General features: G+C 27.0%; 2 protein-coding genes across 3 annotated transcripts; both read left to right on the plus strand.

The window, feature by feature from the left end:
• Positions 1 to 8,591: 8,591 nt before the first annotated feature.
• On the plus strand, positions 8,592 to 15,733 carry LOC112689487 (trifunctional purine biosynthetic protein adenosine-3). 2 transcript variants are annotated; one of them, XM_025563226.1, is made up of 18 exons: positions 8,592 to 8,798; positions 8,928 to 9,010; positions 9,849 to 9,938; positions 11,394 to 11,641; positions 11,716 to 11,896; positions 11,995 to 12,205; positions 12,268 to 12,398; positions 12,472 to 12,595; positions 12,683 to 12,896; positions 12,963 to 13,185; positions 13,264 to 13,462; positions 13,526 to 13,777; positions 14,204 to 14,407; positions 14,467 to 14,607; positions 14,735 to 14,877; positions 14,952 to 15,071; positions 15,140 to 15,397; positions 15,460 to 15,678. In XM_025563226.1, the coding sequence occupies exons 2-18, from the start codon at positions 8,936 to 8,938 to the stop codon at positions 15,676 to 15,678; spliced, it is 3,033 nt and encodes a 1,010-aa protein (XP_025419011.1). In that variant the 5' UTR covers positions 8,592 to 8,798; positions 8,928 to 8,935. The 2 variants fall into 2 exon arrangements, with proteins under 2 accessions (XP_025419011.1, XP_025419019.1); XM_025563234.1 differs by lacking the exon at positions 8,592 to 8,798 and having other exon boundaries at positions 8,936 to 9,010; positions 15,460 to 15,733.
• A 1,662-nt stretch (positions 15,734 to 17,395) lies between these two features.
• LOC112689500 (dynein light chain 1, axonemal-like) lies at positions 17,396 to 19,245 on the plus strand. The gene is made up of 4 exons (XM_025563242.1): positions 17,396 to 17,554; positions 17,634 to 17,785; positions 17,953 to 18,245; positions 18,777 to 19,245. Exons 1-4 carry the CDS (start codon positions 17,549 to 17,551, stop codon positions 18,881 to 18,883), a joined length of 558 nt encoding a protein of 185 aa, XP_025419027.1. The 5' UTR covers positions 17,396 to 17,548; the 3' UTR covers positions 18,884 to 19,245.
• The last annotated feature ends 4,635 nt before the right edge of the window (positions 19,246 to 23,880 follow it).

Here is a 23,880-nt window from a genome sequence, read left to right on the forward strand (position 1 = left end):
GTTTGGTTTTGTAAGTGACAAAATGTTAATCATCAGAGTCTTGGTCCAAGTTTAGAGTGTTATTTGTATAAGGAGAACTAATAGTTAGGTTTTTAGTATTATTGCTATTACCTACTTTTGTTATTTATTTTATCGGCCGTGTTTAAAGGCCGTTTTGATAAATTAGTAGATTGGACATTTATAATCTTATTATTTTTAACTAGTGGCCGCAAAGCCATCGTCGACGTCGATGGAGATAACGAGAGGTCTGACAGCGGTAACAATTGAGTAATTAAGCCGATAAGCCAGGTAGTGTAACGGACGAACGTTAGCAGCCCGGTTAGATTTAATTAAGTTTGTTACCAATTCGTTGATTGACGTAGATCGACTGGTCCAATAGAAGTGATGATGATTGTTGGTGATTGGTAGTGATAAAACGGGGTTTTTTGAGTTTGTGCAAAAAAAAATCGGCGGTGATTAACTGTTTAAGAAAACTAAAATAAGCAGCAAGACGTGATAACGATGTTACGCGGTCGGTATGCATGGTGAGAGCATTGATTTTATAATATACAATATTATAAAAAAAAAATATATATATATATATATATATATTATTATAAAATCAATGGTGAGAGTGATTTTAAAGACGTTTTAATGCTTTTAAACTTTTAACTTTTATGTGGAATTTGAAATTTGACAAAATTATAATTCCAAAAAAAAAAAAATATACAAATGACATTGTTGGAGAAATTGGGAATACCATCAAACATCCTGTATAGAAGATATCAATAATTAGTTTTCTGAATTTGGGGAGTTTAATTTTAATCATTGGAACTATCACTCCAGTATTCCGAATGGCCAACGAATAGTTTGCTAATAAAGTCTTTTACCGTTTTTTTTTTTTTTTTTAATTTTTACAGACTGAACAGTTGTACAAAATTTTGATTTATATTATTTGTTGATACGAATAACAATTATTTATTTTACAAGTTTTATTAATGTATTCTACAATATTAGTATATTTTTTTATAGGTAGAAAATTTGAATTTCTAATTCATATTTTAAAATATTTTTTTTTTTTTTATAAATACTAGCAGGATAAATATTTTAACTATTATAATTATTTATATATTTTATATTCTGAACGAAGTGATGAATGTATTGATTTTACAAAGATAGGTTTTTTTTTTTTATTTTTACAAACTGATAAGTAATATAAAATGTTAAGTTATATTATTTTTGTTGATATGATTATATGATTTACAATTATTTCTATTATTTTTTATTTTTAGTTACCATATCTAACATATTTTATTTCAAACAATGTTTTATCCTGTAATAAAAATTTGATATTAAATTTAAAATTGATATCTTTATTTGGTAGATAAATTTCTATATTAGATATTTTATATATACCTTAAGGGTCTTATAATACATAACAGCATTTATTATTTTATATTTTTATTAGATATTAATTATTAAATATTTTAATAAATAAATAATTTTTTTTTTTTTTTGGAAATACAATTTCCGTGATTTATCAAATTTGATAACTGATAACAGATAATTGATAGTGAAGGTTATCTAATCGTAGAACAGTATTTTCATTGGGTTTTCTAAAAATATACGCTATGCTTATATGCATCCGGTTTTATCATTTAACGTTTACCGATATATTATCTGTTATCGTTTTCAATCGTTTTTTGTATAGTGTAACGTCATACTAATAACGTTATATAAACGTTTTGGTGTTCTGCAAATATACTGCTATAACATAATATTATGGCTTACGCTAGGTGTTTTCAATTATTTCAAAATTATTAATAACCACACTTCCACGATTTCCGATAGTCGCGATAGTGAAGGATTTTGCTTAATAATTATAAAAATAATTTTTAAGTTTTTTTACATATAATGTTATATAGAAAATAAAAAATAAATTTTTTTTATGCAGATATGTGACATAAAAAATAGGAGGGGCTAAGTTGAAATAAGAGCTTAATTTTTTTTTAGAGGCGGCATCATTTGATTTTGTCTATTGCACTATTTTTGCTTGGGCCGGCCCTGTATACTTACACATGTAGTTTGAACTCGAGCTTTTCTATGTTCTTAAATTTTTTCACACGATTCTTTTAAGTAATTTTTAACTAATGGATCACACTTATTTAAAAAAATAAAAAATTCTAAAAAATTATAATGATCAATAGTATCGTTAAATAAACTATAAGTAGCTTCAGAATTAATTATTCCGCTGTAAGAAAGGCCGCTCCTTATAGTTTCAATAATGCAGTATATTATTTCTCGCCTATGTTTCACTTCCATTTGTCTTTGTGACACAATTTGTACGTAAATGTTTAATATTTAATTGGTTTTTGAGTAATACAAAACTTTCGGCACAATCAGAATGATTTTTACTTAATTCATGTTCGTCAATTCTTTGATATAGGTGTTATGAATTTTTTTCTAATCCGTATTTTACAAAGCGAGCATTTTACAGAATGTGAAATATACCGAAAAAAAATACATTTTTCAAAACTATTCAAATTTAATCAGTTTCTTAAAATAACATAAGTTCTTCTTTTTTCTTCTTCTCCTACGCTATTCTCCCAATTATTTGGGGTCGGCCACTCTTGTCCTAAACCTTCACTTGTCTCAATTTTCTACATCCCCTACGTATACATCAACAGTCCTCATATCATTGAATATATAAAATATAATATTTTTTTTATTTCATATCATAAAATACCATCAATTTGCTTATATGATTTCGCTCAGTAATGTCGTCAAATTTTGGTTGAAAGGGATGTGATAAAAAAAAAAAAATTGAAGTTTACCTTGATTTGTCTTTTTAAACCAATAATTATTGTCACAGTTGTTTTTATTGCTATTTTGAATTTTGGATTGTAAATTATTTTCGTTACTATTACTTGAAGTTGATGACATAAATTCGATTTCACGTTTTTCAGGAATAACGGTATCGTATCAATTTCAGTTTGAATTTATGTATTAGTTATAATGTTTGTATTAGATTATAGAATACTATGTCATGTTATTATGATTCGATTAAAAATTATTGTCGACATTAATATTTTTAGTTTGAATCTGAAACATAATATCTAAATACTTACATTTAGATCTATAAGCTAAGCAATTTATTTATTTTCTTTTTTAATTTTTCAGCATTTTCTTTGTATTTTCTTATATTTTCCATTTTTAATTATTGAATACACAACGAAACATAAACGAGTGGACACGGTCATATCTACATGACCATATTATATCAACCTATTTTATAATAAAAATATCTTGAACTATTAAACAAACGTATACAAAATTTCTATTTAAATTTTTTAAATTTATTTTTATTTAATTCTATTAACAACGACCACTGGTCACATAGTTGCATTAGGTACCGGTCCACTGTGAAATTTCTTGGTACCCCGGTGAGCCAGTCCGTCTCTGGGCTCAGAAAATATACCTTTATATTAATATATAAAGCTGTAAGCTCATTTTTTGTGTAAAGTAAACTCGATATCTATCGGTTCGATTTTGATCGGATTTTTTTTTTATATATTCCTTGTGATCACGCGAATATCATAGGTATAAATTTAGTCCAATAAAGTTAGTAAATAATTAGTTATTATTAACTAAAATAAATGTGAAATTGTATACTTATATGCGGCGCGGTAGCCCGCGGGTTTTTAGCTACCTGAAATTTGAATTTACATGTGACATTTATCTTCCTGATCATCAAGTTAATAAATGTAGAGGTGTTTTCTTAAGTTTTTATAAAATGTATAAGTTTTTTTTTCATTTAGGTTTTAGTAATTTATAAAGTGCAGGTACTAATGTGACCAATATCGAACATAAAAATAACAATTTACTTAAAAACTATCATCTTCTGAAAATTATCTTTAAATTAGCATATTTTCATACTATGATTAGATTTTTCATATACATTTGTTCTGTTTATTATTATATCACGGTGGTCCACCGTATTAAAGCTATCGTTTATTCATTATAATATACATTATATATACAATTATTGTAAAAATTATTAATATTATAATATAAAAATACTTACGTCGTTCACCGTTCTCGAAAATAATAACTTTGTCTTCAAAAGAAAAAGTACTGCTTCAATGACCGTTGCCGGTGAAAGTCCAAATTTTCTTCCAGCCATTTTCTGTAAAACTAGTTAAAAACAGCAATTTTAAAAATGGTAAAAAATAAAAGAAATCATTGTTCATGTCGGCTCGGCATCAGTAAACAAATGATAATATTAAATATGAATGGATCGGTTTTTTAATTTAGATAAATAATGATTATTTATAAATAAAATTTAAATTATACCAATCTAAAAATATTACCACAAGATGAAGCATGATTCATAAATGCATATATTGATTTTCATTGGAAATATATTACAGTACACTGTCTATTATTTTTAAATAATCGAGTTAAGAAATGACTCATTATAAATAATATTATTTATCATGATAAATTATAATAATCAAAGTTTCATGTGAACTCATAAAACTACTTTTTTTTCTATTTAATATTTTTTATTACTTTTTGAGCTTTCAAATTGTGAATTTTTCCTAATAATTATTTCATGCAAATTGCGTCCTAAATATTTCCAAAAAAAAATGTTTGAATATGTTAATTTTGAACAGAGGGAGAAGCTGGCTAAACGTGTTTCCAGCCACCCCCCAAGGATTCTCGATTTTGAAGGGGAAGGAGTATTATGCACATTTCAGTATTAGTCTTGGGAATTCATGCGCAATGCTTGCTAATTATTTGCATGATTTTTTTTTTAGATTTTTTACCTGGGGGGATGGCAACATGTATGTGAAATCTAACCTTTTTATCCGTCAAATTGTGTGTATTATCTACGTGTAGTTATCAGTCGTTCTGAGAAATATATCAAAAAAAATAATCTCGCTCATCACACGTACACAAATATGTATGTAAACGAAAACGAGCCAAAATTAATTTCAGATCAACGTTTAGTTTATAACGCAATAATAGTTTTCCTCTATAAAAATTCCCAGGTATTCAGCTAGTATATACAGGTGGGTCACGGGAATAGGGACAAAAACAAATAGATATAACTCATGATGTTTTAGACGTACAATTATTTTATTAATATTTAATCATACACAAATAAGTGCCATTTTAAGTTTTGAAAAGAACATCGAGCATATGACATCCATCTTGTTCGTAGCACGAAGAAAGTCGGTCCAACAAATTTAAGTGAACGCATTGAAGCAAGTTTTCGTCTATTAATGCAATTTCCGTTTTTATTGCATCCTTAAGTTCGTCTAGTGTACGTGGTTTTGACTCGTAAACACGTGATTTCAGATAACCCCAAAGGAAAAAATCGCATACCGTCAAGTCAGGTGACCTAGGAGGCCAATGCATATCTCCAAAACGTGAAATGAGGCGGCCGGGAAACATCTCGCGTATGACGTTCATTGTGGCGATCGCAGTGTGAGGAGGTGCTCCATCTTGTTGAAACCAGACATTTGACGGGTTGATAATTCGTCTTCTTTTACGCAACTCTGATTTAAAAAAGTTATTAAGCATTTCAATGTAGCGGGCACTATTGACAGTCACCGTGTTTCCTTGTTCCTCAAAAAAGTAAGGACCAATGATTAATTTTTGTTAAACTGCACACCAAACAGTCACTTTAGGGCTGTGCAACGGTCGTTCGTGGAGGCTTTGAGGGTTTTCTGTAGCATAATAACGGCAATTTTGCTTATTTACAAAACCGTCGAGGTGAAAATGCGCTTCATCACTCATAAATAACAGCATATCGTCATTCACCTCAAATAACGAGAGCATCTCTAATGCAAATTCTGAACGTTGGTGATAATCAGTGGGTTTCAACTGTTGAACAATTGTCAACTTATAAGGATGGAAGTTCAACTCACGCTTGACGATGCGTCAAACGGAAGAACGATTAATTTGTAAAGCCTGAGCTTGTTTGTGCACCGAGCGTCGTGGACTTTGGAGAACAGCGGCTCTTACCCTTTCCGTATTTTCGGGAGTTGTTACAGTACGTACGGGGCCAGGTGGCTTTTTTTTTGTAATTATTCCCGTTGTTCGAAAAGCAGTGACCCATCTCATAATTGTTTTCCGATCGGGAACCGCACCGTGACGGCCAATGTTAAAATTAATTCTGAATGCACGCTTTACTTTCACTACCGATTCGTTGTTTTTGACAAATGAGCCGTACGCGAACACACGGTGAACGACACTCCACTGCTCCATCGTGGAAACTAAATGGCATTATCTAACGGATAGAATGAGACCATTCCGACTTACTCACACTTAGCTTACGTCGAGAAAAACCCATCTATTTTTAGCCCTATTCCCGTGACCCACCCTGTATATGAACTCAGCAGATAGAGCGCCGAAGCCGCAATTATTTCAGTATATCCTCCGTCGAGCGAGTTCGAACACGAACTCAACTGATCAAACGAAGTGCCCTCTCACAGAAGTAAAAAAAAAAAATACAAAAATTACACGCACGCAACGTTTTTCTTCACGCACTCGTGCGGTAACCGCGCATTTGAACCAGTGCCGTCGCAAACTTTCGCGAGGCCCTAGGCGAATGCAGTACAATTTCCTTAAACTCGAATATACTTAACCGTTCTAACTTGACAAATTTTGGGTCCCTAATTTACGAAGTACGAAGCCCTAGGTAATTGGCTAAGTTGCTTGCTCGCTAACGACGACACTGATTTGAATAGAATGCGTAAACACGTATTCGCAACCGCGTTGCCGGTCATTGCTCGGTTAACCGCTGTTGACGGGTAAAACACGATCAGTGTGAGTATTTACACCAAGGGCGAATTCTGGTGAATTTCAAGGGGGGGGGGGGTTGAAAAAATTAAAAATATTTATAAATATCATATAATTAGTATTGTATACATCAATTTAAAAACCACGGAAACTTTTAAATAACTAATATTTTTTTAAATTTATTTATTAATTACACATTTGTAGATCAGATAATTTATTTTTTGTTCCTGATATTTCGGGAGATGGGAGGATTAACCCCCTCTTATGTTCGCCCTCGGCTTACGCACTCACGCTGCCGACTTTCTTATTCACTTCCCTGTCCGCCGCTGCCGCGGAAGTGGGCTGAACGTGTAAGCGCTCAAGTGTGTGTTTATATCGTCGAGTGTGAGCACGCGTGACAGCTTTCAAACGTACCACTAGGATTCTGTACAATACATCCTTTGTATTATTACTACGTGTCAAGTGCTCGATCTTTTGTTTAAATGCGTCTATTGGTTTCACGTACAGATATTAGATACTTGTACATAAGTCGGTAGATAATAATGATTACGTAATTATTATTACGTACAATAATTAGGTTAATTCAATATACGTTGAGTTTACCGATCGTTCTATTTATCGTTTATCTATTTTCGATTTAATATTTTAACAGTATTTATTGTGTTACTACGGTATGTACTTGATATGGTCATACTTAGAGTCAAAGTAGCGATCAATAAGTGAAATGATGATTAAATATTATCTTATAAAAATTATTATAGATTAAATGGTATATATTTGATCTAGGGTAATACGAACATCAGTACAAATAGACAAAGTACTTAATGTAATTCCAATAAAAAAAAAATTTAATTATACTAATCTGTAGACTACGCCATTAACTTATTTAACTAGCTATACTCTTAAAATATATTTTTTAATTGGGCACTTATCAAAATAATAATTAAAAGTTATTATATACTTCAGTATAGACTCTCAGTTTCATTATCACCAACCTTTTTCAGATTACGAAGGTAATATCTGTAATGGATCCCCACTATTTATTGATGTATACTGTACCGTGGATACTAATTATTTTTTATTCTTAACGTTATAAATTTTATATTCCATGTTAATCTACTTAAATCATGCTTCTATAAATAACTTATGGATCTTGCGAAATAAGCATTCTTTTAAAATCATGCGTGTATCCTTATAATTATTGAAGTATGAGTTTTTGCTCATATATGTTTATAAAAAATATAGATTTTAGATGAAAACATTTTACCGGAGAAGCGGTACCTATATCATTAGTCCTATAATTTCACATACCTAGTAGATATTTGGAGACTTAAATAGCCACGATTATCTACATTCTGAGATAATACCGTATATTGAAATAATAAGTATATAACTTATTAAATCTGTAAATGAAATTTATATTTCATTATTATCAACCAATTATTATTAACTATTCCATCAGTATGTAAATGCATATGAAGAATGTAATCAATGCCTTTATTGATTTTATATACACAAAAATTAACAATTATTTAAATTATTTTTAATAATCACATAGTATTTATATTTAAGATAATTTAATCGCAGAATAGATTAAATCTAAATAATCTATTCTGTGATTTAATCGTTTTATTCATATTTTATCGAAAATATGGTTTTTCATTTCATTAGAAAATATAAAGGGAATATAATTTATTTTAGCTTCATTGCCCGCTGGCTCCTCAGTCTCGTTCGTTTTGGCGGAAAAACTCTTTAAGGTTATGTATTATAATTGTTACTGATTCTGAAAACACGTTTACTGATCTGTTATTCTATTTATCAATTATTTCCTCTTCCACAGCGGTGATTCCTCTTGTTGAATATTGATCTTTAATCATAATCTCTATTGAATTGAGCGCGAGTCCAGTATATTTTATAATCATAGTGACTCGCTCTCTCTTGCTTTATTGTGCAATCATCCTTTTTATTCACATTTTGCACGTGTTTTAGAAGTTTTTACGTTAATTTAAGTAATTGTATATTTGTATTTTTATCATTAAAAAATTTCCAATTTTTTATAAACAACTTTTTCATAAGTTGTGTGTTATTATTGTTATTATTATTATTATTATTATTATTTTTATTATTTTTGTTTTTAGTTTTCTTAATGGCTAGAGTACTTGTAGTCGGTGGTGGAGGACGAGAAAATGCAATTGCTTGGAAACTATCGCTTTCTTCAAAAGTAAGAACCATACTGATAATTGTCTTATTATTAAGTCTTATTCATAGTTATAATTAACAATTTTCTCGTTGTTTATTTTTTTCGCAATACTACCTAGGTACATATTATAAAAAAATTATAAAAAATTAATTATATCAATTGGATATTTATAATGATATATTTTATAAATAATATATCAAATTCTTTAATGATAAGATATATGTTTTTTTGAGAGAAATTTTGAATGATGAATTTTTTATCTTCATGTAATAATTTTTTTTTGTAAATTTTTTTTTACAAAACTACATAATTAAATAAAAAATATTAAAATTTAAGTAAAGAAAGCCATGTATTGGTTTTACAATATTGTACTAAGTTATATACTTTAAAAAGAAAAAATTATGTATATATTTAAATAATTGGCTGTATTAATTACTTTAAAGTTTCGTGTAATAATTTTATAAAAAGAAAACTATTTTATAATTATATAAAATTAATACTTATACGTTTTTTAAAAATTTTAATTATTATTTTAAAATAATTAATGCTTTATTCTATTAAGAAATTATAAAAGTAATTAGTTGCTCATTTTTAAGAGTATCAAGTTTTATTTTTTTTTTTATTATTTCATTGTTATGAGAATATTATTATTGTTATTTTATTCATTTAATTTTTCTTTGATAATTTATTTTTTGTTATGGTTTGAAATTTCAAACTAAGGTTATTTTATCTTATTTTAATAAAATTGCATCCAAAATATTTTGTAAGTCATGAGTTCATGATTATCAATGTTTTTTTCCTATGTTAAGGTTTAACTACTTTTAAAATATTATGATATTTATTCATGTTTTATTTTTAGGTGAATAAGATTTACATTACCCCAAACAATATTGGAGCTGTACTATTGCCTCAAGTAGAATTTGTTGATTTGAATGTCAACAATTTTGAGGTATGATAATTTAAAGTTATTGCATTGTGTCTAAATATATTTTAACAATGTTAAGGATGTGACTTTCTTTTGGTTAATTTGTATCCGGTTGTTTTATAATAATTGATAGTTTTTCAACTTTTACACTGATTTAAACTGATTAAACTGAATTTTATTTTAGTAAATTCAGTAAAGGTTGTTCATTAAGAAAACTGGTGTAACATATTTATCATACATACTTTATATGCATCATATTTATTTTAGAGAAAATTGTTCATACTAAGAGTTAATAATGGGTACTAAAAAAATTATTGTTCATAATATCTGCAGAAACGAACGCTCTGTATTTCATTGAATATCTTTAGAGTTGGATGGAATTAATTTCATTATTATACTACTATTCTTTATAATAACTATTTAAAATGTTTTTTATTATTAAAAAAAAATGCACTCCCTAATTTTACAATACTAATCTGAACACTTTATATTATTAATAAATGCTATTTATATTCAAAAATTTTAATTTATATTATCATTAGCAAACAATTCAATTTTTAATTTATATGATTTATAAACATTCAGTATATTACATTTGGATAGATATGTTGTCATCACTGTTATATATATATACAGTAGATACTGGTTAATATGGGCATCTGTGTAGTATAGGAAAAATGCTCTGGTCCCTAATCCAATGTATACTACCAAGATAAAAAAAAAACAGCTTATATGGGAATTTGATTCAGTTTATGTGGATAATATTTATTTTATCATATTAAAATTTGTATTAACAACTGATACAGTTGGGTTTTTTTTTCATCTATGAGATTGTATTTATCAAAAGTAATCAAAATAATTAACTCTCTAATTTTATTATGAGTTTATTTAAATGTAAAAAAGTGTTATTGAGGGCCATAAAAATAAAATTAAAACAATATAAAGCGATAAATTTGTAGTTTTCTTTCCCTAACTCGATAACAATCATTTTAGTTTTACTATGAATTTCAACACAATTCTGAAAATTGTAGACTATGTCTCAGAAAGATCTTTCCCTCAGGAAAAAATCACGATTTTGGACCAAGTGAAATTTCTTCAAGTACTTAACAACATAAAATAACTGAACAATTATGCATTCTGAGGTTATATTATTCATTATTAATTTGTCTATTTATTTATCTATTAATTTAATTCCAATTTAATGGCTCAGGTGTACAAAATAAAAACTTTTTAATGTTAAAAATGTTGGTATTTTTCAACTAATTTCGGTTTATATGGCTAAACAAATTAATGTGGGCAAGTGAGTTTGGTCCTAATGTGTCATTTGAAAATTCACTAATTGAGTTCTTTTTATATCTCTGTTTTGAGTATTTAATATTAAAAAAAATAATAATTAATAATAATTCTATAGTAAAATACATTCATACATATTTATATTATTTAAAACAAGTTTTAATTTAATTTACTTTTTTATTCTAGTATTTGGCAAAATGGTGCGTAGAAAAATCTATTGACTTAGTGGTTGTAGGTCCTGAAGATCCACTTGCATCAGGAATTGCTGATGTGTTAGCTAAGCATAATCTTAAATGTTTTGGACCTTCTGCGAATGCAGCTCGTATTGAAAGTGATAAAGAATGGGCAAAACAGTTTATGGACGAATTTAATATTCCAACTGCTAAGTGGAGATCCTTTAATGATGTTAAACAAGCTACAGATTTTGTTTATTCGTAATTATTTTTATACATTTTAGTTCAATTTTTTTTATGAAATTTAAGGCGTTTTTATGATTTTTTTGTAATAGAGCTGATTATCCTGCTCTTGTAGTAAAAGCAAGTGGTCTTGCTGCTGGAAAAGGAGTAGTGGTGGCATCTAATAAACAAGAAGCTTGTTTGGCATTAGATGCTATCTTAACTGAAAATCGATTTGGAAAAGCTGGCCAGACAGTTGTAGTTGAAGAATTGTTACAAGGAGAAGAAGTTTCTGTATGATATTAATGTTAATATTAATTTTACAAATTAATTGTTTAATATTATATTAATCTTGAAACAAATTTTTTAAATATTTTTTTCTTATATTGAAGGTTTTATGTTTTTCTGATGGTGTGAATATTAAAGTTATGTTACCCAGTCAAGATTATAAAAGAGCATACAATCATGATAAAGGTCCAAATACTGGAGGAATGGGAGCCTTTTGTCCCTGTTTTAATATGCCTCAAAATGAGTTGGACGAAGCAAGAGGTATTTTACAAAGGGCTATTGATGGTCTCCGTAGTCGTGGTATTCCTTTTGTTGGTAAGTTTTCTATTTATTATTGTAAATTTAAACATTTTTATTTTATTATTTAAATTTTTTAGGTGTACTTTATGCTGGATTAATGGTAACCAATAATGGCATCAGAGTTTTGGAGTTCAATTGCCGTTTTGGTGATCCTGAAACCCAAACTATACTACCACTTTTAAAATCTGATCTTTATGATATTATGCAAGTATGTAATTAATACTAATAGTAATATAGTTCAAATTTGTGTTACTAATTTGTGATTAATGAATATTCATTAGGCATGTTGTTGTGGTACTCTGGATAAAGTTAAGGTTGAATGGAAAACTGACCAATTTTGTGTAGGTGTTGTGATGGCAAGCAGAGGATATCCATTAACATCCAGTAAAGGGGATGTAATAACTGGTGAGTTTTACATATTAATTATTTTATTAAAAAAAAAAAAAAAAACTACATATTTTTAAAACTTAGTTATAATTGGACATCTTTTAGGATTACCAAGTGTAACAAAAAGTATGGTTTTTCACATGGGTACTAAGTTGAACAACTATGGGGAATTGGTAACAAATGGAGGCCGTGTATTGATTGTGGTTACCACTCATCAGGAATTAGTTTTAGCTGCTGCCAGAGCCACTATGGCTTGCGGTAGAATATTGTTTAATGGTGCACAATTCAGAACTGATATTGCTCATAGAGGAATTGCTAGGTATTATATTAATACATAATATTTTTTGTTAATATTAACTTAATAAAATAATGTTTATAATTTCAGAGCAATTCTTGCTATGGGTGCTACAACGTATAAATCTAGTGGTGTGGATATAACTGCTGGTAATGATTTAATTCCAATTTATAAACAAATGGTATCTGGGACCAAACGACAAGGAGTGCTTGGAGATTTGGGTTCATTTGGTGCTATGTTTGATCTTAAAGCAGCTGCATTCCGAAATCCAATACTTGTGTCTAGTTCAGATGGAGTTGGCACTAAGTTGAAGGTACATAAAATTTAAAAAAAAGTTTACAAATTTTCTTCATTATTTTTTAAGTTTTTGTATTTATAATGCTATCTGAAGGTTGCTTTAACATGTAACAGTCATGAATCAATTGGACAAGATCTTGTAGCAATGTGTGTTAATGATATAATAGTTCATGGTGCTGAACCATTGTTTTTCCTTGATTATTATGCAACTGGTCGACTGAATGGAGGAAATGTTGTTCAAGTTGTAAAGGGAATTGCAGATGGTTGTCAACAAGCTGGATGTGCTCTTATTGGTAATTTTTTATTTTAATTTTTTTAGGTTTTTATATTATTATTATATCAACAATTATTTTTAGGTGGAGAAACAGCCGAAATGCCTGGTCTTTACCACAATCATGATTATGATGTAGCAGGTTTTGCAGTAGGAGCAGTAGAGAAAGATAAGATTTTACCTCGTATTGCAGATATTGTTTCTGGAGATATTGTAATTGGTTTAGAATCAAGTGGTGTACATGCTAATGGATTTAGTTTGATTCGTAAGATAATGGAGAGGGGTTGTCATAAATTTACAGAAGAAGCGCCTTTTAGTTTGGATAAGAAAACCTATGGTAAACTTTAAATATATATAATGTATCAATAAGATATACATTTATATTTAAATCAGAATGATTTCTGAAAATTGAGCAAATACTGTAATATAATTATACTGAGAACATTTTTAAATCAATTAAAAATATTTTTTTAGCAAAAAAGTTTAGATATATTATATTATTCATAAGGTAAAATTATTTCAAATCACATACATTTTTTCCAACAAAATCGTTTGTGACTATTAAAATATTATTGTGGAGATATGTGAATAAAAGAAATTGTTTCTAATGTCACAAACTGATTTAGTATCAAAACTTAATTTTACATAGAGTTATATTAAAAGTAATAATACACTTAAAATTCTGTTTACGTAGTACTTATCTCTGTTTTATCAATGTTTTAATATAATTGATTTTACTTATTTGCTTAATTAACTATTACAGGTGAAGAGTTATTAAAACCGACAGAAATTTATGTTGAGCGTTTATTACCTTCAATAAGAAATAATCATATAAAAGCTTTGGCTCACATTACTGGAGGTGGATTAATTGAAAATATTCCTCGTGTTTTACCAAAAAATATGAAAGTTATTTTAGACGCTACAAAATGGGAAATACAACCAGTATTTGGATGGATAGCTGCAACAGGTATATCATATTATTCAATTATATTAAAAATTGCTAACATTCTGTTTCTTAAAAAATAGGTAGTATCAGTGAAACAGAAATGTTACGGACATTGAATTGTGGATTAGGTATGGTATTAATAGTTGATAGTAAACACACAGAAGATGTTCTTTGTGCAACTAATGGTAAAGTTATTGGCATTGTTGATGAAAAAATGGCTGGTAAGTCTTAACTATTTACACATATATCTAACTACATTTTAATGTATATAGACTATGTTAGAATACATACATATATATATGAAGAAAAAAAGATAAATCGAGTATGAATTTTCATTAATACTTGTAGACGAACCATCTGTTGAAGTAAAGAAATTTGCAAATTCTATGGAGCCGTTGATGCGTCCTCATATACAGACTTATGTAGCAACTAGGATGCATCCAAAAATGCGTGTAGCTGTTCTCATATCAGGAAGTGGAACGAATTTGCAGGTATATTTTTATCATTTAATTTTAGTTTTTAAATAAATATTGGGGTTCTCAATTTTTGTTTTTAAATTATGTAGGCATTGATTGACTCAACAACTGATGATCCGTCCATGATGTCTGAAATTGTTTTAGTAATTTCTAATAAGCCTGGAGTGGAAGGTATAAACCGAGCAAGACGTGCCGGAATATTGGCTTTGGTAGTTTAATAAAAAATCATATATTTTTGTTTTTTAAATTTATTATTTACATGTTTAAATAAATATAGGAAATAGATCATACCCTGTTCAGTACTCGTGAAGAATTTGAGGAAGAAATGTTGAAAGCTTTAAATCAAACTCAAATAGATGTTATTTGTCTAGCTGGTTTTATGCGAGTTTTAACCAAAAAATTTGTGAACAAATGGAGGGGCCGCTTAATAAATGTACATCCTTCACTTTTACCTTTATTCAAAGGACTTAATGCTCAAAAACAAGCCCTAGAGTCTGGTGTACGAGTTAGTGGATGTACTGTGCATTTTGTAGAGGTAAACTTAAATTATTTTGAAACGTAAAATTTCCAAATTTATTTTTAAATTTTTGTTTATAGGAAGAAATTGATACTGGAGCAATTATTGTACAAGAAAGTGTAAGTATAAATATTGACGAGACTGAAGAAAGTCTTATTGAAAAGATTAAGGAAGTCGAACATCTAGCTTTTCCGAAAGCCTTAAAGTTATTAGCTACCAATCAAGTATACTTGGACAAAGATGTTGGTAAAGTAAAATGGTTAACAAATTCAAGTGATGTGTTTAGAAATATTGTTTAAATAATGAACAACAGTTTTCAAATTTCTTTCTTTATTTGTTCATTAATTATAAATATTATTTTTTATAAGCTTACAATTCTTCACATATTGTTATTAAAAATGCAATTTTTCTTATATTTAATTTTTTACTATATAGTATTTACAAATTTATATAGTAACTTATTTGTTACCCAATTGTGTGCCAATTTTTTAATTGTTTAATAAGATCCATTACATTTATATATATATTATTAATATTATTTTTGTTTTAATAAATACTATTTTATCTGTCTAAAAAAAAACTTTATTTTGAGTTATTTGTTACCATTTTTTTTTTCTAAGAACCAGTTTTATCATAAAATAATAAAATATTTTCTAAGTAACTTAATCAGAAATAATTATTATTTTTTAATGAAGTGACTATGCTAATAATTATCTATCAAATTATATTTAAATCATTTTTAGAAACCAATCTTGTATTATTTTTTATTAATTATTAATTTTTCTATCTTTGTTTATTTATATGTTATTAAGAAGTCCTTTAACAGATGATTTGTCATCAATGATTTTAGTGCTGAATTGTTGGAATGAAAAAAAGAGAATAGTGCATATTGACATATATTATGTTATACTTGTAATGCTTCAAGTCTACAATTTGCCTTTAGATTATTAAGTCTTGACTCTTTTCTTGTCTAGTTGAATGTTTGGTTTACAAATTAAGTTTGCAATCATAATATCTTCCATATAGAATGGCTGCGGATCATTTTATCTACTTTCTAAGAATGGCAAAGGACTATTGGTTTTTACTAACATTATTGATTATATATAATCAACGGTACCTAATATTAAAGTGTTTAATCAAATAAACTTAAGTGAAGGAGAAATTGTTATTTCTGAATGTTGATTTATGTAATAGAAAACTCAATTTTTTTAATACCGTAGGTTGAACTGGAGATGTTCAAATTTTTACAACAAAATATGATAACTAAAATTTTGAAAAATTGAACATTTCAAGACCATTTAAGATAACATGAAAATTAAAATTTCTATAAATATTTAAAAACAATTTTTTTTGAATATTATACAATATATAACAAACAGTGATATAAGTATCCAGTAAAAATTGCAGGTCACTATGATTAGTATATTTTGAATTAAAAAAAAAAAAAACCAAAATTTAAGTTTGTCGAAAACAGGTAGGTAGGTATGCTCTAAATTTAACCATACTTTTATAACTCTTCATTTCATGGCATTATTAAGAAAGTAGTAAGGAAATTTATGAAATTACTCCTTTCAAAGTAACAACTAGACAACATATTTTACCAGTAATCTCTTAAAATTTTGATGATTGGAGCAGTCCTGTTAGTCAAAATCATATAGTCTTAAAAAAAATAGTGCGTGCCAAAAAAATTTACGATTATTAATGAGGGTTCAAATTTAGGATGGAATTTAATGTGTTTTCCATTTCTTTTTCAGTTTTTCTTAATTACCTATCTGAAAAATTCAAAAAATGACATCAAAAGTGTAAACTAGAATCCATTTCTTATCTTTTACTTTGGTATTATTTGGTATTGATCGGAGTACTCCACAATAAAACGCATATCTACCTATAATGGTAAATCCAATACATTCCTCGTTTCATACAGAATCTAAAAAATTTAAAATATGTAAAATACATAACCTACTATGTAAAATATTTAGTTTATTCTTAATTATTATTACAAAAACTGTTACTTAAAGGTGTACGTCAATAATTTAGTGACTCATAAAATAACTATGACAACAAACAATATTGTATGTCATATTGAATGTAAATCTAAAATGATTGTGGCCGTTTAATAACAACGAATGCAAAATAACGAAGATTTTTATAAACTAAAAGAACACAATAATGGGAGTAAATATATACTAATAATTAATTATTTTATTATGTTTGTTTAATGCTAATGAAAAAAAAAAACATTTACCTAACATAGGATTTAAAAGCAACTACAATCAAAGATGCAATAAAAAATTGGGAAGAAGAAAATAAAGAACCGGCATATGAGGCTACAAATGTTTGCTTACAATTTCAATGGCCACCGATTGAAAAAATGGACAACAATTTGTCAATTTTAACAAAATGCGAGTATGTGTAGTATTGTTAGTATATTATTATAATATTTATTTATTTTTAATTGATCAGTATTTCACAAAAATATAACATGAATATAATTTTATTTTTTTAACTGTAAATAATAAGTACCTACAATAATAATAAGTAACTAAGTAAAAATAAATTTTAAATTTATTTAGAAAATTATCATTAAGTACAAACATGATCGAGAAAATAAATGGTCTTGCTACATTAAGGAATTTAAAAGTGTTATCTCTTGGAAGAAATTACATTAAAGCTTTTACTGGACTTGAACCATTGGCTGATACTCTAGAGGAATTATGGATATCATATAATTTTATTGAAAAAATGAAAGGAGTTCTTGGCATGCGTAAACTTAAAGTATTACACATGTCTAATAATAATGTTAAAGAATGGGCAGAAGTAAATAAACTCGCAGAAATGGAGAATCTTAAAGATTTTTTGTTCGTTGGTAAATTACACGTGTTATTTCAAAAATTAAAAAAATATACTTAATTTAAATAAAAGTTTTTCAATCACACTAAATTGTACATTGGGTAGTATAATATCGAGATTATTCATCTACATCTGTAGCCTATATAATGTAGTAAAATGTAGATTGTTGATTATTATTGTAATATATTAATATTATTTAAATGATATATCGGTTGCCAATATATTTTAATGTTGGATTGAATATTTTTATTTTAAGTATTAAAATGTATTATAAATTTTAAATTGACATTATAAATATTAAAATAGTAACACATTATTTAGTATACTTAGATCTTAAGAATTCATTTTAATTTTACTATTTTTACTTAAATAAGGTTGAATAAACTTTATACTATATACTATTGAATAAAAATAATTTACGTTTGACACATCTCATTTTATTATGGAGTTGTTATTTGATTTGTATATGAGTAATTTCGATATTAGTCCAATGGCTTTTTCTAAGTTCTTTCATATGCTTATTAAATATTATTTATACGTTTTTTAGGAAATCCACTTTATGACTGTTTGGATGAATCAGTTTGGCGTAGTGATTGTATAAGGAAACTTCCTAAATTAGTAATACTGGACGGCGTTCCAATTATAAGAGATTGAAAGCAGACCAGATTGTATAAATAAACAAGGTTTTATTTGAAATTAAAATGCATAATAACGATGATGAAATTAAATGCACATAAGTAATCTTTAATTACATAACGACTGTCGTTGATATAATAACATTGCAAGCTTACTTGGTAAAAAACAACACATTAGTAATATGTTTAATATTTTAATACATTGGTGTGTCATGTAGTATCAAAAACAAAATTTACATAGGTACATACAAAATGATTAATTCAGAATTGTGAATACTAATATTGTAAACTTTACTTTTTAACTTTTGTAATCTTAGAAACTACTTAATTTCATGATTATATCAACAGAATGGATATTATTTTCATATTTTATATAATTAATCAAGCAAACATTTTTTTTTTTTTTAATTAGTGAGTAAGAACATGGTAACAATTTAAAATCACTCTTAAATTTTGTTGTTTTTAATTAAGTATGTAAGTACCTATATAAAGCCGTAACAAGATGGAAATCACATTACCTATTATAATTGTTATGGTATAAAAATTTAACGAATTAAAAGTAGAGTCAGAATATAACTCAAAGATTTTTTTTTTTAATTCCCAGTTCAGTAGTAATTTAAATATTATATATTAAAATAATTTAATTTTATTATATTAATTAAATGATAATGCATCAGAAAACTCATTGTTTAATTATTTATTTATGTTCTATATTATAAAAATAGTTACTTATTATATACTTTTTTAGTTTTCCATGACATACTTCATAAACTATTAACTTAATCTAAAAGAATTTGACACATCAACCTTACCCGACCATTATTTGATAGGAAAGTCGACACATAGCGGTACCCATACCGGGAATATCATTTGGTGCCACTAATGATACTTGATAACTTGATATCAAATTAGAACAATTCAATAATATTAAATATATAAGGTGAAATAAAAGTCTATAACGTATTTTTTCTTATTATTTATTTTATGAAAAAAAGTATTGCTTAAAAATTAAATGATTCTACCATTCATTTATGTTACATTAATATTATGAATATGTTTGAAATTATAGTACTTTTAATTGTGAAATTATTTATCTAAGCTTCAAATCTGTTATATTTCTTCGATACAATTGAAGACGTATTAGTTGTAACAAATATCCAGATTTATTAGTTCTCAAAAGTTGATAAGATCCTATTTGTAAATTTGTTTGCTTTTTCTTTTGTAATTATAATTAATAATAAAATAAAAGGAATTCATTTTACTCAGTGCCAATACTGAGAGCTGTATAGTTTAAAGGTCAATATATTGCACTAGAGTTCGTTAATCTGAGCTAGAAATTGTAACTAGATAATTAAATATAAATCCTATAGTTTTTAAATGTATCTAATATATAAAATATGGGACATTATTTTTTTTTTAAAAAATATTTTTTTCGTGCTAACATTTTAATATGTGTGTTTTTTTCATATGAATTATAATGAACTTTATAAACTGTTCGAGTTGTAAATTAGTTATTACGAAAAATGTTCAGAATATAAAAAATTGGTAAAGCAAAGATCGAACGCTTGTCCTTCATGTGGCTTCGCTCTCAAATGAATATTAGTAACAGGTGTACGAGAATCAGGAAGTATAAATTTGAAGGCACAATTGAATTGTTGCATTTTAATTACTATTTTGAGCAGCGAATAAATTCAAAGAAACTTATACTGTTGAATATTTTATTTAAAATACTTAGAATTTTTGTGTTTTACAGAATAAAGAAATGTTATATTTTATTCAAATGTAAATTAGGTATTCTACGAAATGTCTCTATGAAATTTAATATTTTCGAATTTTCTAATAGAACACTTACTAGAGAGTCAAAACGTTTCAAAAGTACTCGCAGTTTAGTCCACTTTTTGAGTTGATACATTTACCGTGTATTACACCTGTATGCAAATCTTTTTGCAATTATACTGAATAAGAGTTTAATCATTTAGAGAAAAATCGAACATATTCTCCATCACTTTACCTTCAAATTATAATTAATACCTATTCGATTTATTTAATCGTGGTTAGAATTAATAACGTTTGTTATTAAAAATGTTTCCGTTATTATATTTATATATGTGAGTGTACAAGCTATTGCGTAATATGATTTTTTTAGTATTTTCATAATGCTAATTAAATACAATCGATTCGTGATAATTTAAATCTGGAGGTTAAATAAAAAATAATTAAATTATCAAAATTAATTAATATTAAAACACTTCCAAAAGAGCTTAAAACGTAATTACAATCAAAAACGGTGTGTAGTGCAGTTTTCTTGAAAACATTGATTCTATAATTTACAGTATATTATACGATGTACAAAATTAAAGTTAATGCACATAAAATTAAATATAAATACAAATTATTACACATGACACGTAGGTGTTGTACCTATGTTTTGTAAATATTTCAAAAACGTTGAATGAGAGTTCAACTTCTGTACGGCATACGTTAAAATAGTGCTCTATTGGACCGTGTTGTCGTTACTTTAGTTATGAGAATGACTAATTCATTATATATATATACATTATCGTAGTGTGATACATTAACACCTAAATATAATGCATAGCATAAGCAAAAAAATATTATGTAATCTATTATACTGTATGTTATCATACTTTATGCACATTGGATAAAATTGTGCCAATAATTGAAAGAAAAAGTAGCGTATAGTAATTATTTTTTCTAATCGTTAATTTAAAAACCAATATATTCATTGTTGAAAATCGGAATCGTATACAACTGACGGCTGTATTGCAGCAGCATTACTATTAAAAACTGTTATAGTGCTCTAGAGATAAACAATAATTAACTTTATCGAAAACTGATGCGACGTTTGACCGCATGATTGTAGTGAATTAGTTCATAATCGACGGTAGGTATATTTTCCGTTATGCTCCGCGAATTTAGTTATTAGTTTTTAATTATTACATTTATATTTAATTAATAAATTCTAAATAAAAGTAATGTGAGACGTTAAAAATGTATTAAAATCTTACTACGAAAATGTGAATAAATTTATCACTATAGGAGAAAATATCACCATGTACAGTATTGCAGTACACAGAAAAAAAACAATCATTGTAAGCGTTTGTACCTACAGAATCTTTTCACATCGACGATTGCAATCGTAGTTCTAAGCGTATCGTAGAGTGATTAGACTAATAATTATACATATTAATCCCTGATGTATGTTCATTGGTCTTACACAGGTAATTATTGAAATAATAAAGTCCAAACAATATTTTATCTCGAGTGTTATTATCGCATTATCGAATTTAATACTAAATAACATATATTCTTTGTATTTAAAGAACAATAGTTCTTTATTATTGTGTCTTAATTGTATAATTTGTTTATGTTATAATATATTAGATATTTCTGTACTCTGATTCACATCGACTAGTATAGTTAACCCGAAATTCCACTGCGTAAAACCATTATTTCTATAACTCATTCAGATAAGTGGTGACAATAAAAAAAAAAAAAAATAATAATAGTGTTATTGTTTGAAATGACAACCGGTATATAATGCAATCGATAAGGGTAAGTTGCATAGGAAAGAAGAATATAAATACCTACGTGACTGCATTCCTAAACATTTACCACTTACAACACCATTTTACTTGTGCCCTATGTTATAAAAAACGGAAACAGAGATTTATCTTATCTTTGTCCATCGCACATGTGATAAAGACATTTTTACGTATTTCAACATACCAGTCCATTTATGATTGGTATGATACAGAGGTTTTCGAAAACATATTTAAATTCTCAGTGATATTTATACTTCAGACTATCTTTCTCGTATGTGTATTAGTTTTGTTTTTGTGTTTGGACGAAAATTAAATAACTAGTATAGTAGGTACCTTTAATAGAGTAAAACCATTTTTTATTAATTTTAATGGGATTTAAGTGAAATGTCAAAAATGTAGGAAAGTCAATTTCTTCAGTAGAATATTCACTTAAAGTCATGTCGCATTTCCTTTTTTTAAATAATTGGTTACAGTCCATACAAGCATACAATACTCTTTAATGTAAAAAAAAAAAAAATAATAATTTGGTTACTTATTGTAATGGTATAATATATAAATTTAATGGAACAGTATGTTGAATCATAATATTATGAAATTAAAATTAAAAATACAGGTGATATTTGATATTCAAGTGAGATACAAGGACGAGTGAATGGAAAATACTATATTGGTTAAATACATTTAAAGTAGTGACGGCACTATGGAACTACGGAACTACCCTCTGTGGTGTCCTTGGCGAATTTTATTTTACCTTTTATTTTATACAGAAAACTCAACATAATTAAATACATCCCCTTATTTTTCTGCGCCCATGGCAACCACCCATTTCACCAACTTCTAGTTACGGAACTGATTTGAAGCCAATGAGTCATTACTTTTGAAAAATGATTTTGAGTGAAAGAGGTAAAGCGATTAACTTTATATTTCTAAAGATACACAAGTAGTAACTGAACCAAGTTTATTAATAAGATTATAATTGGATATTTCTAATTTCTAATGGAATAGTGCATTACACAACTCTTAACGGCGTTGAGTTCAAAACTTGAAAACTTGAATTTTTTTCAGTTTTCTCGATTATTCGAAAAACTGTTGAGAAATTAAAAGTGGATGGTTAGGTTAGCCAAGCTTTATATTATTTTATATTCCATGAAGTGATTGGAACAATCCTTTTGATCGAAATTATGTACACAATAATAAAAATAAAAACCCATATCATGGTAAAATCAATACATTCCTCGTTTCATTCAGAATCTAAAATTAAATATGGTTCGCTAAATACGAATAATTTAAAAAAAAATTTCTAGATCTTTTAAAAATACTGTACAACTCATCACAGTGATGGTTTTTAAAAAATTTTTTCTGAGGGTTCTTTAAATTATCTTATAATATATGAAAATAAAAAATGTTTAATTCATTAAATAAGGAAAATATAAATACCTTAATAGGAAAT

The sequence above is a fragment of the Sipha flava genome, unplaced genomic scaffold, assembly GCF_003268045.1.
Source record: "Sipha flava isolate LNK unplaced genomic scaffold, YSA_version1 112_pilon_pilon, whole genome shotgun sequence".
In the NCBI taxonomy this organism is placed as follows: Eukaryota; Metazoa; Arthropoda; class Insecta; order Hemiptera; family Aphididae; genus Sipha; species Sipha flava.